Source organism: Phaenicophaeus curvirostris, chromosome 7 (assembly GCF_032191515.1).
Source record: "Phaenicophaeus curvirostris isolate KB17595 chromosome 7, BPBGC_Pcur_1.0, whole genome shotgun sequence".
Lineage (NCBI taxonomy): Eukaryota > Metazoa > Chordata > Aves > Cuculiformes > Cuculidae > Phaenicophaeus > Phaenicophaeus curvirostris.
In genome coordinates, this window is record NC_091398.1 from 16,598,876 (window position 1) to 16,615,501 (window position 16,626).

The window sequence follows — 16,626 nt, forward strand, 5'->3', positions numbered from 1 at the left end:
TATAAAATTCTTATGGGTATCATACAAAGTATCTACTCCAGACAAGAAAACATTTTTGCGACCATAGATTATTTTTCAAATAGTTTATCATGTGAAGATCAACCTCTCAGATTTAATTACTGCTTAATCATGCTTGTACAATTTTAGTTTGTACAGTATTTCTACCTTTTGCACAAGACCTTTGTTTAATCACTCAGGCTATGCTTAATATGCATTAGGTTGTACTGTGTAACTTAGATCACTTAAATTTGCTTCCATGGGAATACTGTGTTTGTTACAGAGTTCATTACAAGTTTATTTTAGTCTCTTAAGACCTCGCTTTGCTTTTGCTTTACAGGCTAGAAATTAAACCAAATCTCTCTTCTTTTTTCCCCAAGATGTTGAAGTCCAAAACTCTAAATGCAGAACTTGGCTTTGGCATAATGGATTTGGCCCCTAAAGCATCTGTAGAGGGAGGTGTCACTCAATCTGTAACGTCCCATTATCGCTGTAATGTCCCGCTATAGCTTCTGCCATTGATATTAATGACATAAATACAGATATGCCCTAGGTATGTATGAACAAGTTAGGACGTGGCCAATGTACAATGATAACACAGAGCTCAATGTCAACTAACCATCCCTGCAACCCTTCACTTCTGCCATTGGTTCTGCAGCTTGGATGATGGTCTCTGATGTTAAGATACCAGGGGAAAGGTCAAAAGCTAGTTAAAGTATGAGCACACCTCAGGCAGTGACTGCACCTTAGACAAGTCCTTTGTTTGAAAAGGCGCCTGTGTGCAGGGAGGAATCTGCCTGTCCACTGTCTGCTACAATAACTGCAGCTTCACAGTGAAATCACCATCAGCTTAATAGATCTCTTATTACACAGCTACTAATTTATTGAAAAGCTCTCCTCACCCCCCAAACTCACACTGCTCACAGCATTTACAGTCTACATGATTTACTTAAAATGCAAACAAATCCAGCTTTCTGCTGCTAACTTTGCCTTACAAAAAGGAAAACATCAATGTTTCTCTTTGCCATGTCTTTTCCGTTTGTCCCATGGAAACTGACCAGCTGATGCTCTACTGATTTACTCTGTCTTCAATATTTTGGTGAATTCCATGTCTAGGCTTCAGACTGAAGTGATTTACCCGAGTTTAAACCAAAACTATCGCACTACAGCTTCAAGCTCAAGGAACTCACCTGATACGACTGAGGACCCCCAGCTTTCTGCAGCACCATGTACTGCTAATCCAGTCATGGAGTGGCTTGAGTGCTGGGCATAGCTACTTATGCTCAGGCTATGCTAATCAGGCATCCACAAGTCAGCCTGGCTTTCCACTGAATGTCTATCTTAATTTGCTTATTTATTTCCAGCTCTGCCACTGAAGCTACAGGAAGGGTTTCTGGCAAGGGAGGAACCCACCTCAAAGACAATGGTGTTGTGAATCCTTGAGGCTGGCCTCTAGCTCTGCTGTCTGCTCTTTGCCTTTGTTGGCTACTTTCCCAGTGCCTGCACCCTTCTGCATGCCTCAGAGAGGAACTACTGAAGTTTACAGCGGCATTAACTCATCAGCTGGAAACCTGCCAGGCTGCTTACATTTTCACTACAATCTTTCGAGCTCTGACTCCAGAGGGTGCTTAGAGATAGGATCCATGGTCAGAGGCAGTATGCTATACAACTGTTTTCTGATGTGCTTAGATCCACTTGGGGTGTTGTGCACAGATGCATGAGGGCTTATATATCTACTGCAAACTGCCTCCGCAGGAAAAAAAATGTCCCTTGCTTTTGTATATCTCATTGTTGGAGGTACTTACAAGCCTGTGGAACAAAAGCAGAGAATCCAAGCACAGAGCATATGAAATATCAAAAATCAAGATCTACTGCACAACCAGTGCTATTAGTTTCTCACAAAGCTTGACATACTCCTGGAGAATTGATGACATGTGCCTACCTGATTTATAGTTAGCAGAACATGACAACTTTATTCAGGGAAATTAGGACTGGACCCAAAATGAAACCAAAGCCAAAATAGGGAGGAAAAAAATAATAAATCAGCAGAAAAATCAATAGATGTTTGCGGTTTTTAATTGACAACAGGACAAAACCTGTACACTTCCAGTGACTTTTTTTAATAATTGTTGTTACTCTTGTGGTTTGAAATCACAGAACCTGTATATTTTTCCAGGATGAAAATACTACAAAACTCTGATTAAAATAAGGTTTTTAAATTAGAGGAAAATCACGTCCTGACGAGCTTTTCTGTAACACTGTCATTTAAATCTGTTATCACAGGCAGCTTGGTCAAACCGGTCCTCAGGAGGTCACTTAGCCCTTCTCCTTCTTAAAGACAGAATCAACTGTATCTAAACTGCTCCTGCCAGTCATTTGTCTAAACTCTGTCCTTAAAATGTCTAGTGACACAGATTCACCACTTCCTTACACATGCTGTCTTGATAGCTAGGTATTCCTCACATCTAAATTACATCTATGTTACGGCAATTTAAGTTGCTTTCCACAACCACCAGACAGGACTAGCAACAATTGCAACATTTCCTTCAAAGCAATCCAAAGATTATTCAGTCTTTCTTTCCTTTAATCTGTATTCTTTCCAGCTACCCCATAACACTTCACAGTGCTGTGTTTAAAATTGGATAAGGTATCCCAGCTGGTCTTTACTAGTGCTGAACTGAATGCAATGGCTTTCTAGACCAAGCCTCCACCACTTTTTGGGGTTTTTCTCTTTTTTTTTTTTGAAAATATTTCTCTTGCTGGGGCCTCATATTGTTGATTCCTGGAAAGCACATGATCCTCAGAGGACTACACCTTGTCTGAAGAACTGCTTTCATCCAGGCTTTTTATCCCCATGGATCTGTGCAGCTGATTATATCCTTCTGAATTGCTGTGCCTTGCAGTTCTCACTATTAAATTACATGCTATTTTTAAGGTCACTTCCTATACTTGCCCACATCACTTTGCATTCTATTTCTGTCCTCCAATGTGCCTACAACCCCTTCTTCCCCACTGTTACCTGCAAATGCAATATTTATATGCTCTAGTCCAGTGGCCACGTCAATAATGAAAGCATCAATTACTAATAACTGCAGGATAGTCCTCTGCAGACCCTCTCTACAAATTCTTCCATCCTGAAAGTGACCCACTAGTAACTACAGGTCACGGTGGCATTTCATCAAGGCAGACTCTCCCCTCATTTGTTTCTCAAAGTGATGATTACAACAGTAGTTTCGATACTTTCAACTATACCTGCATCTGACTTCCTAAAAGATCTGGCCAGTCTGTTTTACAGTAAGTGCTATAAAATTAACAACTGCTTCTGCCACAGTTCTGAACTAGATAACAGTATAGTACACCCCCTGCACAGGGAAAATATATCCAAATAAATGCAAACAGGTTAGGACTCATTTATCACTAGCAGTTACTGGCTCAAAGAAAAGCATCAATTTAAAGTTACAGCATTGTTTCTAGCTAGCTTAACGGTATGCTTGTTCCTGTCTTATATGGCAGCTGGATATTCTTGTTCCTGCCTACTTAGCCCTGAACTCAGAAAATATGCTCAATGTATTTTTCATGATGTCTGTATTACCTGCTCCACATCTATACAAATCCTAGTTACACCAGCTCCAGCTAATCTCCACGCATCATTTTTATATGAAGTAGTCAACTAATTTTAAATAAATTGTTTAATGCAGTTTAGCTGATGTTAATTTGAAATAAAATTAGGTGTTCTGAGTCTGTAAAATTAAAGATAAAATCAAAGAAGAATAACTGATAGGCACACAAAAAATCAGCCCAATGGGGAAACGTTCAGTCTGCTAGGACCATGTCATACATACTGTTTATCACAAGTTAAATATGACAGGCTGGTAGTAGTGAGCAATGCACAATTTGAGAGTAAAAAATATATACACACACATGCTCCCCCATAAAAAGCATATTTTAATTAGTTTCATCAAGGAGCATGAAGGGCCTTTGTACAGTTACACAGCTGGTCTGGGCTCTTCTACTGTTCCCAGATAAAACTTACACATAATGAGTGTCAGTTCTCTAACACAAGTAGCTGAATGAAAACTGTTTGAACTATTTCTACAACTCTAGACAGACAGCTATGATTTTTTTTTTTTTTTTTCCATTTTGACAGTAATGCTAATGAAAACTGTGGACACTGCTTACACAAGTGCCTAACCTGCAAATCTGTAGGCATGAAAACCTAGTCCCATGAATAGATAGATTTGTGTTACATAACTCTGTCTTAATTATGCCACTTGGATTACTTGCACAAGAAATTCAGTCTGTGGGGGTTGGTAAAAAAACTTGGTTTATAGCAAGAGGTCAGTACTAGCATAGTGAAAAACAAATGAAGCATTTTGAGTTAGCAGATCTGTCATCTACTCTCAGCTGAAAAGAAAGTAATTTCAATATTCTCACAATTCAAAAAATCCAGGAGATACGCAATCTTTCACTGTTGCACTTTTTTTTAATAAAAGCATCTTAAATAACAAGGCACTCTAGCATTCCTTAACACTTAAATGTTTAACTGAAATGCCTTTCTAAATTTGTTTTATCCCTACTCTTTAAGCAGTTTCACTGACTACTGGCAAATAAGGTAAAAGACACTCTGTACACATGAAGATGGCAGAATTAGGCTGTTACTACAAATGGACTGAAATACAAAAATACCGGACTTCTGATTGCTATGCTAAATTATACCACTCCTTCCTACTCTGATCTAGACTATACTTTTCTGGTAAGAAGCTGGGAGGGAAGAATGAGAATGAATAAAAACACTTAGTAGAAATAATTCTAGATAAATCAAGGCTATTACTAGAAAATCATTTCTTTAAATCACTGTGAGGCACTGATGTACATTTAGCAACTAACAATGAAGGAATTGCTTTAGGAGGAACCACAGGACTATGTTCAGAGCTGGACGATACTAAAAAGTAGTATTTCAATATTAACTTCAGAGCTATTTCAAAAGTGTTCTTACAGGAGTTGTGAACCCTCTTCATTGTGTTTTTGTAACTGCAACTGCAAACTTCTGTATAGGGAAGGAAGTGTTAGACATAATCGTGTGTATTTGTGTTCTCAGAACCACTCTGTAAACTTCAGCTTTCTTTTCTTGTAGCATGCATTTACTGCACTTGGTGGTAAAAAAAGTGCTGGGGAAGTAAAAACAATTAAAAGCACAATGTAACTATCAGAAGATATGTTATCAAGTAGAGTTTGGATGATGTTTTTTAAATTTTGCTCACTCAGCTTCAGCACAGGCATTTTTGCATGCACTCCTGATATACTGTCTCTTAAACACCTTAATCAACTTCTTCTCCTAAAGAGAACTATTTAGTGTTCACAGTTGAGCTGAGTTCACTGCAGAGGTGAAAACAAGCAAAACGGATATTTTTTTCTCAGTGAGACTTGGTATTTAGCAATATGAAGATGTCTGCCTAATAAGAAATCAATGTAATAAACACAAAACTGTGGAACTGCAACTGATCTGAAAAGTCAGCAGCTTGACCAGGAAAAAAAACCTGCACGGGAAGACTTGGGCATACATTTGTGCTACTGTACAAATGTATGCCTGGTATTTGACTGCATTCAGAACGTTCTTCCTCCTACTGATTTCAAAAAAGTAACAGAACTAATGCTTGGCTTTAACAAAGGAGAGATGGAAACTTATTACATTTGAGAGACAAAGGAATGGATTGACTTATTCATATCCTGGTGTGTCTGACAAAATGCTTTGTGTGAATAGTGCCTACTCAGAAGGGAGGTAGAAAAATCCAGCAGAGTTAGTTTGAATCACCTATTTAAACCATTTAAGTAAACTTGGATGATTTTTTTTCCTTTTTTTTTTTCCTCCCTAGGGAGCACTATGGAGTAATCACAGGAATCTGCTTCACTTACTGATTGGAGTAGTCACCTCCGTGGCAGAACTGGAGCAAACCACAGCTGTGGAGTAACATCTTCAACAGGCACAACTGTTTGCAGAGTAAACATTTGCCTATAACCTTACTGTAGATAGAGTATGTTAACAAAAAGAAGGCTTCTACTAGCTTAGCTGTGGCCCCTTCCTCGCTAACACAGTTGTGTTAGCTCCAATCCAGCTCTATCCCTTCATGTGGAAGAGCCTGCACGACCAGCACAATTGTTCATTACCCCTCATTGTCTCAGACAGCTCAACTGAAAAAGCTTAAATGCTGGCCTGAAAAATACCGTCACATTATTGTTTTAAATACATACTGCAATGCTTCCCTACTGATGGGGTAGTAACCACAGTGAGACAGTTACAAACATCTGGATTCATGGGTCCATAACTAAACCAGTAATAGCATTCGTCTGTCAGGGTTTTGGAAGCATTTTTCTTTGTGTCAAACTCCAGATTGTGGGGTTGGGTTGGCAACACTCTGCAGCGCAGAATTAGCCCAAGATGTGGCAGTAATGAAAAGGACAAATGCAGTCCTTAGGAAGCAGAAGAATGCTGTAGTACAGCAAAACCCCTTTGGAGTGTTATTTTAAAATAAGTAATTTTAAAATGAACCACTCATAAATTTTTAACCTATTTGCAAGCCTAGGAGAGGCTACAAACAGCAAAATCAACAACTGCTACCTTCTGTAGTATTGCTCAAGAAACCACATTAGTATATATGAGTAGACAAGGCCTGAAAATAAACAGTAATCGAGATGATAATCCCTATTAAGGAAAAACTTTTCAACAGACCTATCAGTTCAGGTATTCACTAGCTAGAGGATGAGACAGAGCACGAAGCCTTTTGGATGACCAAGCAGCAATCCCTTGGTAAGAAATCCCATTTCTCAGCAGCTATGAAAGAGGAAAGCCGTTTCTCTGAGCAGTGCTCTAAGGCATGGGTTTTGTACGGCCTTTCTTTTTTTTTTTTCCCCTAATCACTTGCTTTCAGATATCATTAACTTAACAAAGAAGAAATTAAAGCCATCTGACAGAGCAGACTATAAAATGCTTAAATTCTTCCACTTGCATGGTAAAGATGTGATTTTTTAAATCACATGAATTAAGCTCTGAGTGGACACACTGATTTCCGTGTTTACTTTCACTTGCTACAAAGTTTCTACAAAACCACATTTGTTGTAAAATGGGCTGTAAACAATAAAGGAAACTGGCATGGGTGTTAGCAAATTTACTTAATACTGAGTTGAATTTCAAAAACTTTCCCACAAAGATGAATAATGAATAATTTTGGAACTGAAATGAGGTGGAGTTTGGAAAGAAGACAGGGAAGTATGTATTATTACTATGATGGATCAGCAGGGCAGCCAGGAACAGTTAAAGGAAGCTGCTATAAATCACCGTACCCCTGGGAACGGTTTCTCTTCTGCCAACCCTAAAATTCAGGAAGTACAATGAGCATTGGAGCTAGCTATGCCCCACTACACCTGAGTTATAGCCTCCAAGCTGGGCAGGTCAGAACAGCAGCCTCAGATATAACCTTAATTACAGAGTGGTGACCTCTGATCTAAACAGTTTTATACTACGAACTGAAAATAGTTATTCCAGATATGTCAAACGTATTTAAGAGCATCTTGGCAGCCCACATTTACCACATGTTACACGCAAGATCTCTCCAGCATTTTCCTGAGAATGAATGTGTAACAGTGGTGTTCCATATCTTGAAGCATATATAAAGCACTTGGCCATAGTTTGAAACTGAGCTGCCTAGAAGCAATAGGACCAAGAATTTTTATAAAACAGATGTTATAGAAATAGATGTGACTGTGGGAAATTTAACTGCTAAAGAACTGCAACCAGGTGGTGTCATTTTAAAGTGGCTAAATCAGCCCCAGACCATTCCGACAGAGCAATTCTACCCACAGTTACACTGCCAGGTGAGAAGTGGCAGCAGCCATCAGTGTTTAACATGATACAGGAGAGTTGAACATACTCTTCAATATTTATACTGTATCCTGTTAAAGTAACATTTAATTTTTATAGGTGCCATGATCATATTTTAAAAATTGCTTACTTTTTATCTCTTATGTAACCAAGTAACCAGAAAGATTATTGATGCCCAAGAGCACTGGTTGACAGTTGTATTCCTGTGAACCCTGCAACATGTGGACTGCAAATGACAAGGGTGTGCTCTACAAGTAGAGGACAAACAGCTTTGCATGAAGAAATCTTTTTGGGAGAACTTAACCACACAAAGGGTTTTACTTTTAAAGCACATGTGAATATGCCCAAGTTATACAAGCTTTTAAATTAATTTTTTACAAGTCTTTTTCTTTCACAAGAAATGTAGTAAGTAGTGTTCTGCTGCTTGTTGCATGGCGAGCAATGAAGAGGTGTTCTATGCCTGCTGTGTCAGTCATTGCCTAATCTTTGCTACTGCAACCCATAAGAAAGCGTGTTACAAGCTTCAGCTGCTCTGCACGTATCACACAGCTGCATTTATGTCCTGATACCAGAAAGGGTCCTTCTAACAAGTCAATTCCAATGTAAAGGTAATCCTTCAGGCACAAAAACTCTGTTCAAACAGTTCATCCAGAAAACCCATAATTTCTGTTACAGCAGCCAGTATCTCTTGTAAATATTTTTTTCATTTTGCAATAGGTAAAAATACACTCATCATATAGCTGCTATTGAGTAAAAGGGTTAAAATCCCCTTAAAAATAGTTATGAAAACTGAAGCACTGACTTCCTTACTGGCAAAAAAATAATCTTTTCCCCTATGCTCTGTAGGAGAGAAACTTGAATAATTTTAGACACATCAGGGGATGTGAGGGTTGTTCATCATTCTCAACAGCATCCCTGGGCACCCGATAGTACCAGCTCACAAGAAAAATTCTCTGCAAGACTCTTGTGCTAATACGAGAGGAACATGCTTTCACAAGGAGCTAAATATCAGATAGTATCAGACAGTGTGAGAGGGGAGGCTTCTCTTTCTAAAGCCAAGCTGTAAGGTGCTGTACCTGAAACTGCTACAATTATATTTTAGTAACTATAAGGCAAAGTGCTGACATTCCATTCTTTTCAAATACTTTCTCTCCTATCACACTCCCCTTGAGGGTCCAAGTATAGTGTGTGACTAACAGAGAACAAGATCCCAGTAATTTATTAAAAGGTATTTAAAACCATTGTTTAAAAACAAACCAAAACCATCACCCCCTCCCCCCCCCCCAAAAAAAAAGAAAAAAAACAAACCAAAAAAAAAACCACCAAACCAAACAGAAATTTGCTGTCTGGGCAGAGCTTGCCTCAACTGAAGAGGCAGAGCCACTGACCTTGCATGCAAATACATTAGAGTTACAGCACATACAACCTACAGCACAGTCCTCAAGGTAACACACCTCTACCACAAATGCAATAAAACACAGATCTGGTTAGTCCTTGCTTTCACAGACTAGTCAGAGAGGACAACTCAGAGTTTACTGAAGTCAAAAGATCTGCACCAAACCTTTCCAATTACTCAAAAAGCCAAACAATTCCAACTTAAAATCAGAAAGCGCTTCCAGCATTTTTTAAAGCATGTTCAAGGCTTGCTGTTACACAAAAGTTATTAATCTGAGGATACCTTGCAGTCAGAAATCTTACTGAGATGCATCAAATGAAAGCAGCATTATTTAAATGTAGCTTTACAGCAAATGTGAACACTGGATTCTCACAGTTAATGAGAATTTTTATGCATCCTTTAAACAAAAGCAAAACATGCAAAAGACTTAAAGACATTAGCTATCTGCACTACTATTTAACTTTCCTACAGATCAAGTGCTCCAGTTACTGTCATTTTATCCACGACCGAATCATTCAATCTTCCAACCTTACCATTTCATTTTCTAAAATCTAAAAAGAACTATCTCCTAAGTTTGGAACTTCCCTAAAAACATTCTCTACCAAGAGACTACAACTTTGACCAACAGACACAAATTTAAAAGCAATACTTCAGGTTATCTAACTGTTAAGCAACAAACTAGGAGAAAGCACGTAAAAATCACATATCGCTCTTTACCTACACTTCAGAATGAAGTGATAACTCTATAAACCCGGCACTCAAACAACCAGTTCAAACTACATGCAGACATTTAGTTGAAAGCTTTGGCTTATTTTGAAGTTCATTTAATTAATGTTTCACAAAGGCAGTGACCAGCTTCGAAGAACAAGCCGAATACACTTTACTACATTCATTAATCACTAATGACTATGCCTCCGACATGCAGACAAAATAGCAAACTTCAATATCAAGTGTTCCCTATGCTTGTTCAATCTGCTGTACACAATTTTTGTCTAACAGTCACTGGCTAAGTTTCCCATTTGTTAGCCACAGCACGTTAATCTCCTACCACCATCCACAATCTAAGAAGTCATTACATACCTGCAGTTAGGAGGAGGATCAAGGGTGATTTCAGCTAGCTCCTTCTGGATTCTGTTGGTGAAATGAGAACAGACACAAAGCATTTGAGATAGTCTATAGAATAAATCAGGGAATTACACTGCCCTCTACCACCATGCAGTTAAATGCAAGATTGGCTTTGCCTTCAGTAATGCTAACATGGCTGCTTCCTCTTTGTTCTCAGAGGCATAACCCAAATCCCTCAGCTGAGAAACTTTGCAGCCTTTTTCCTGCTCCACACTGTACGTAAACAGAACACTTACAACTGAGTTGGGTAGAGATTTCCCACAAGTACGCAGAAAAGTAACTCTTTTTCACATCCGAGCACTTTTTACCAGAAAGATTTTCTTTTCAAGCTAATATGCAAATGAGACGCCGGGGGAGGGGGGGGGGGCGCTTGTACAGGCAGATTTGACAATGACTTTAAACCAGCGCTGCAGACCTGTGACTGAGGGTGAAGAAGTGAACCGCGCTGGCAGCAGACACGCTCTGTTCACAATATTTTACCTACTACTTTGCAGTGTGTTTAAGAAGTGGATTTGCAGATCTGCCAGGCTGTCTCTGTTACTGGAATAATCTCTCTGAATCAACTTTGCTTTTCTCCACACCTTCTGCTGCCTCTTCTCCCCCAGTCTTATACAGTAGCTGTATTTATGTGATAAAAAGTGATAGAAAACCTTGAAATAATCGTGCTTAGCTTTACTTTATCACAGCTACTCCCCAGGTGTTAAGGTCTAGAAGACAAATACTGAAAACTTTTCGCAATTTAATAGTTTACTCAGATACATACGAGGTGTAATTTTAAAAGGTGTATAGTAAATTCCACTTTAAAATATCAAATAAGACTTCTCTGCAGAAGAGGACCCATATGAGCAAGACTGTGAATTTCATGTGAAAAGCAAGTGTTAAAACATGAGCTAACAAAATAAGTTCAGTCAGACTACTGAATGATTTGAAATGTACAGAATGAGACTTGCAGCAATTAAGTGAAATAGACGCAAGAGGGGAAAATTCAGTCTAAAAAGCCTGAATCTCAGGCTTTTAAAAAAAAGATAAGTAATAACAAATTGCTAAGCCTACACAGTAGTTCCAGAACTTTTCTTTCTTTAACCAGTTCTACTTCAAAAGGTTTAACAAGCTCAAAAGCCATCAAAGCCACCTAGTCATACTCTGCAGCAATTTTAACACATTTCAAAAACGACGTATTGAATTTAAGTTCAACACAAAATTACTGAAGTGTTTCTAAAAGTTAGAACTACACACTGAATTCACACTGAATAAGCTAATCTTGAAGTTACTGTGGCTACTCTACACCCTTTCTAGTTACAGGATTGTTTGTAAAGAAAAGCAGCTCCAGGGAAATGACTGGAAAGTCACGTTTCATTTCTGAAGACCACTGGAATCAAGGGACTTGAAGTTCGCTTATTTCACACTGCTGAACTTAAAGGAAATTATCAGAGCGTATGTCTTGAGAGCTGGACTGCCAGAAATCTTATACTCAAATAAAAATTCAGCAGATGTTACTAAACAAGGCCTCTGAGGATTTTGATATTTAAAAGTAGAGGCCACCTGTAGAACCCATGGTTTAAATCTGCAAATCCTAAGGGAGAAAATTCGCCTAAGTTTCTCCTGAAAGCACAGCAGAATAAACTCGTTACTCCAAGGTGTGAAAGGCTCTCCTGTGCACTGACATGAAAAGATAGTGAAAAGGCCCACAGAGGCCAGTGGGGTTTTGTGACTTCTTTAATTAAAGTGCATTGTTTGTCATTAGTGTACGGACCATAATAAAATACACCAGGACTCCACCCTGTAACAATCAGGCACGGAAACCTAGACTTGAAAAAGACAGCTGAAGCTGACACTCTCGCGCACACTTCTGCAAATATGAAACATATTTGGGTGCCCCATCAGCCAGCCTGTAAGTCACTAAGTCCTCAAACAACTCTTCAAGAGACAGATGACAACTCTGTGTAGTCATTACCCCTATAAGACTTGGATTAATGAAGATGCTGCCTGGCAGGGTCCTGTACTACAAAAGTTGGTACTTCACCCTTTTCCACAGAGCTTTAAGAGAAGATCTTCTCTGCCTTGAAAAACGTAATGCAAGCACTGTGACTCAAAATACCGTGCGAAAATACTACAGAACATCATACTGTCCCCTTTACCTTTTAGCACTAGTAGATAGCTTAGCAGTAGTTTTGCTGGACAGTTTGGTGTTTTTCTTCTGCTGGGTGGCAGAGGGTTTTCGTTCTTCTTGCTCTTCAGGTTCAGGAGCAGGTGGATCCCTCTGATCGGCATCTGAACTACCGCTGCTGGTACTTGGACTTTCATCGTCTGACCTCTGCCTATCACTGGACATCGTGGGGAACTTTTGTGGGGAAGAAGAAAAGAGACAGAGTTAATCCAACAGGCAGGACTCTCTCTCGCCATTCCCCAAGTTCCAGAGAACACTTCAGTCAGTGACAACTCCATTTCACTGAAAAATTAACCGAAATATACTTCTTTGTCTGGTCCCCAAGGGCCGCAGTTTGACAGCTACAAAGCAATATTTTACACTTCTGGAAATACAGATATTCCCAATTTTTAAACCCACTCGCATTTTTTTCATACTTTAAACAATATGACAATTGTCGACTTTGTTCTAAGGCATGAGGCAGATTTAGCTGGGTACTTAGGCAATGAACATTAATAACTTATGACACATTGTAAATAACAGACCTCACTGAAAACGTTTTTTAAAAAGTCACTAATACCCTGTAAATATTTACACTGGAGCAGAGCATTTTATTGGGTCCAAACGCCAGATCCCCCCCTCTCCCCCTCTCTCCGAGAAAACATATTGCCAATAACACTTGGGTTGATTTCAGATGGAAACGTACACTCGCTCTGTGCATTTAAAGGACGTGGTTGGGGGGAGGGAGGGACGAAGGGGTTTGGGGTTTTTCTTTTTTGCGGTCGGTGGTGTTTTCTTAAAAAAGGGACAAACCCCAAGATGCATTTAAAGCCACCGGGGCGGCAGCAGCGCCGGTTATTTACACGGCCGGCAGCGAGAGCTGCACTCGGCCACGGCGGAGGGGGAAGAAGCCCAGGGGGAGCTGCACCTTCCGCCGGGCTGTCCCCGCGGCGGGGGGGGCCGGGGCTGCCCCGGCGGCCGGGGGGGCGCGGCGGGAGCTGCCGCAGGGCCGCGCTTTGTGGGGAGCGCCCGGCTCGGCTCGGCTCGGCTCGGCCCCGCACCGTGCGTGTGCACCAAGTGAGGCGTGAACTCGGGCCGGCTCCGCGCCCCCGGCCGCCGGCAGGCAGCGAGCGCCGAAAACAAGAACAAAGCTCCTCTCCCAGCCTTCCCCCCCCCCCCACCCCCCACCTCCACCCCCCCCGCCTCCTCCCCGCCCCCCCCCCACCGCGCTCGCCCAGCCGCCGCGCCAGCCGCCGCGCCCGCCGCTCCCTTACCTTCGCCCGCGTCCTGTCCCGCTGCTGGGTCGGAGGGCCGGGATGGCGGGGGGCCGGGCCGGGCCCGCGGCGCCCGAGGAGGGGACGGAGGCGGCCGGGGGGCTCTACGGCGGCGGCGGCGGCTCTGTGGCCGGGCGGTGTGGAACATTGAGAGCCGGAGCAGGGGGGGACGGGGGGAGGCGCGGTGCGGCCCCGCGGCCGCCGGGTGGCGCTGGCGGGCGCGGCTCTGCGGCGCGGGCTCCCGCGGCGGCCCGGGGCGCCGGGATCGGGGCTTGGGGGCGGGGGGTAGTGGTGGGGCGGGGGGCGCGCGCCGGCTCGGGGCGGGTGGAGGTGGTGTGGGGGGGCGCGCCGGCCTGCCCTGGCCTCGCGCGGCCCCGGGGAGAAGGGCAGGGGGGAGGAGAGGGGGCGCTCGCTCCCGCGCGGGCCGCCAGCGCGCTCCCGCGCCGCGCGCGCCCCCCTCCCCCCCACCCCCTTCCCGCCGCGGGCCGAGCGCGCGCGCGCACGCGCTCTCCCGACGCGGCCCCCGGGGTGGGGGGCTGCGCGCGCGCTCCGGGCCGGGCAAGGACAAAGCGGGGCGGCCTCGGCCTCGTGCCTCGCCTCGCACCTCGCCCCCCGCGTCGAGGCGGAGGCAGGAGCTGCCCGCCCGCCTGGGGGCGCTGCTCGCCCCTTCCCCGCCCAGAAACACGGCGCTTGGCGCAACTTTCCCTGCGGGGACTGAAGGAGGAGGAGGGGAGACCTTGTTGCTCTCTACAACTACTTGAAAGGAGGTTGTAGAGAGCAGGGAGCTGGTCTCTTCTCCAAAGTGGCGGGCGGCAGGACAAGGGGCAATGGCCTCAAGCTCCGCCAGGGGAGGGTCAGACTGGATATCACAAAAAACATTTTCACAGAAATGGTCATTGGGCACTGGCAGAGGCTGCCCAGGGAGGTGGGTCAGTCCCCATCCCTGGAGATGTTTAAAACACGGGTAGACAAGGTGCTCAGTGACACGGTTTAGTGGCAGATAGGAATGGTTGGACTCTATGATCCAAAAGGTCTTTTCCAACCTTGTGATTCTATGAAACTCTGGTGTCTGGTGTGGTGTCACCCATGAGCCCACACGGAGGGGTGGCCACCCTGCTGTCCCGCCAGCCAGGCCTTACACGAGGCCCAACGTGCCTGAGAACCGGCATCCCAAACACCATCCTGCACCCTGTCGCCTCGCCCTGCCTGGTGCACGGTTAGAACCATGTTCCACGAGCTTCCAGCGTGCTAGATTCCGAAAGCTGAAAAGTGGGAAGGGGATAATCAGTGGCGGTTGCAGTAGGCATCACAGAATATGGTGTGGGATGGAGACGTAGGTTAATTTCGGGCCTGCGATGGGTGCGCTGTTCTGGTGTGTACTTGAACAGCTTTTCACACTGTACACCCTTGTGGCAAAGCAATCTGACACTTTTCAAACTTAGATCCTGGTCATACCGGCAAAAAAATCCTCTCGTAAAAGAACATTTATTCTGTCTGTAAAAAGTAGACGAGGTTATGGATAACTGGCTTCAGCAGGGAAGGGATTAACGATTACTGTAAATGTTTGTGCAATTTATGTGAAATCTCAGGCTAATGTTGCTGTCCAGCAGAAGGGCTTTTTCCTCGATTTTTTTTACCTCAAGGGCTTTCATTATCAACAGCCTAATGACTTAAAACTACTGTGTATTCTTAGCTTGTGCGGCATTGAGGGGTTAGAGAGTGCATATTGTGCTCTAGAGGGAATGAACAACTGGTGTGTCAGGGAATACCCTTCTCTGGGTAGCTGAAGTTAGCTCAGTTGAAAAGTATACTGAAGATTTGGTGACAGAGTGGGATGATGTGATGTGGAGGAGTACTGGAGGTTTGTTTGTTAAAGTAGGCTATAGAGAATTCCCAGATCACCACTACAGGCAATTTGCCCCTGAGGTATGCTGTAGAAGATTTCTAGCATAAACAGTATATGGCATGATGAGCATTCTGGGCATAATTAGTAAAAGGAAAGCATAGCAATATCAAAAATCTATCAGCACCGAGAGCCTTTATTTATTTTTTTGGGGGGGGGTGGTGTGGTTCTTATTGAAAGTCAGGATACGATACAGTGTTTACATTTTTATTTTATTTCAGGTGAAAATTAAAACATCAGTCCAAAGAAGAAAAAAAGAAGTACTGGAAGGGTGTGCGTCTACAGAATAAAAGTAAGTAGATTGGTCAAGGGTGGCACACCACGTCAGCTACTATGCGTTGTGTGGCTTCTGTGGCTTTCAAGATACAAAGTGAAAATAAAGAAAGCCTATTTAACAGAGGCTAATTGAAAAGCCAGCCTGGATTTTTTTTTCCCCCAGCCTTTTGTACCTTATTAAAACACATTACTACACCGGCGCGTGGATATAACAGATGGTTTTTTGAATGAATATTCCTTTATTTGGCATCAGGTCTCAAAGGATGTCACTTTCTTCTTTCGAGGTTGTACTTTGCTTAGGTATGTTTGTTATGTTGTCAACCACAGTAAAAGTACTGTGCTGGGAGGTATGGTTCAGTGTGAAGGAGAGGGAGCAGTGCCAATTTTAATAGACATTGTTGCAGGGTTGCATATCACAATCTCTCTGGCTTTTCATATCCCTTGTGATTTGACATCAGTGTAATTTTAACTGATGTACCCATCATGAATGCTTTTTCTCTGACAGTTTATTGGGTACTTGAGCTGGGAAAGTGCAGCTGGTATTGTGAAGTGCAGAGCCTTCCTAAGGAGAATTAGGACTTGTCTTAACACTCTTGGGCACTCAGGAGTGGCTGAGGCCTTCATTATTTTTCC

General features: G+C 42.8%; 1 protein-coding gene across 1 annotated transcript in view; it reads right to left on the reverse strand.

Annotated features, from left to right (window-relative positions):
• The window catches only part of UBE2E3 (ubiquitin conjugating enzyme E2 E3), a 56,429-nt gene extending 42,378 nt beyond the window's left edge, over window positions 1–14,051 (reverse strand). Inside the window, exons 1-3 of the mRNA XM_069861003.1 lie at window positions 13,815–14,051; window positions 12,533–12,735; window positions 10,350–10,400 (exon numbers count right to left, since the gene is read on the reverse strand). Of these exons, the coding sequence (XP_069717104.1) occupies window positions 10,350–10,400; window positions 12,533–12,726 (245 nt within the window). The 5' untranslated portion in view covers window positions 12,727–12,735; window positions 13,815–14,051. The remainder of the gene's footprint in view (window positions 1–10,349; window positions 10,401–12,532; window positions 12,736–13,814) is intronic.
• Window positions 14,052–16,626: the final 2,575 nt, after the last annotated feature.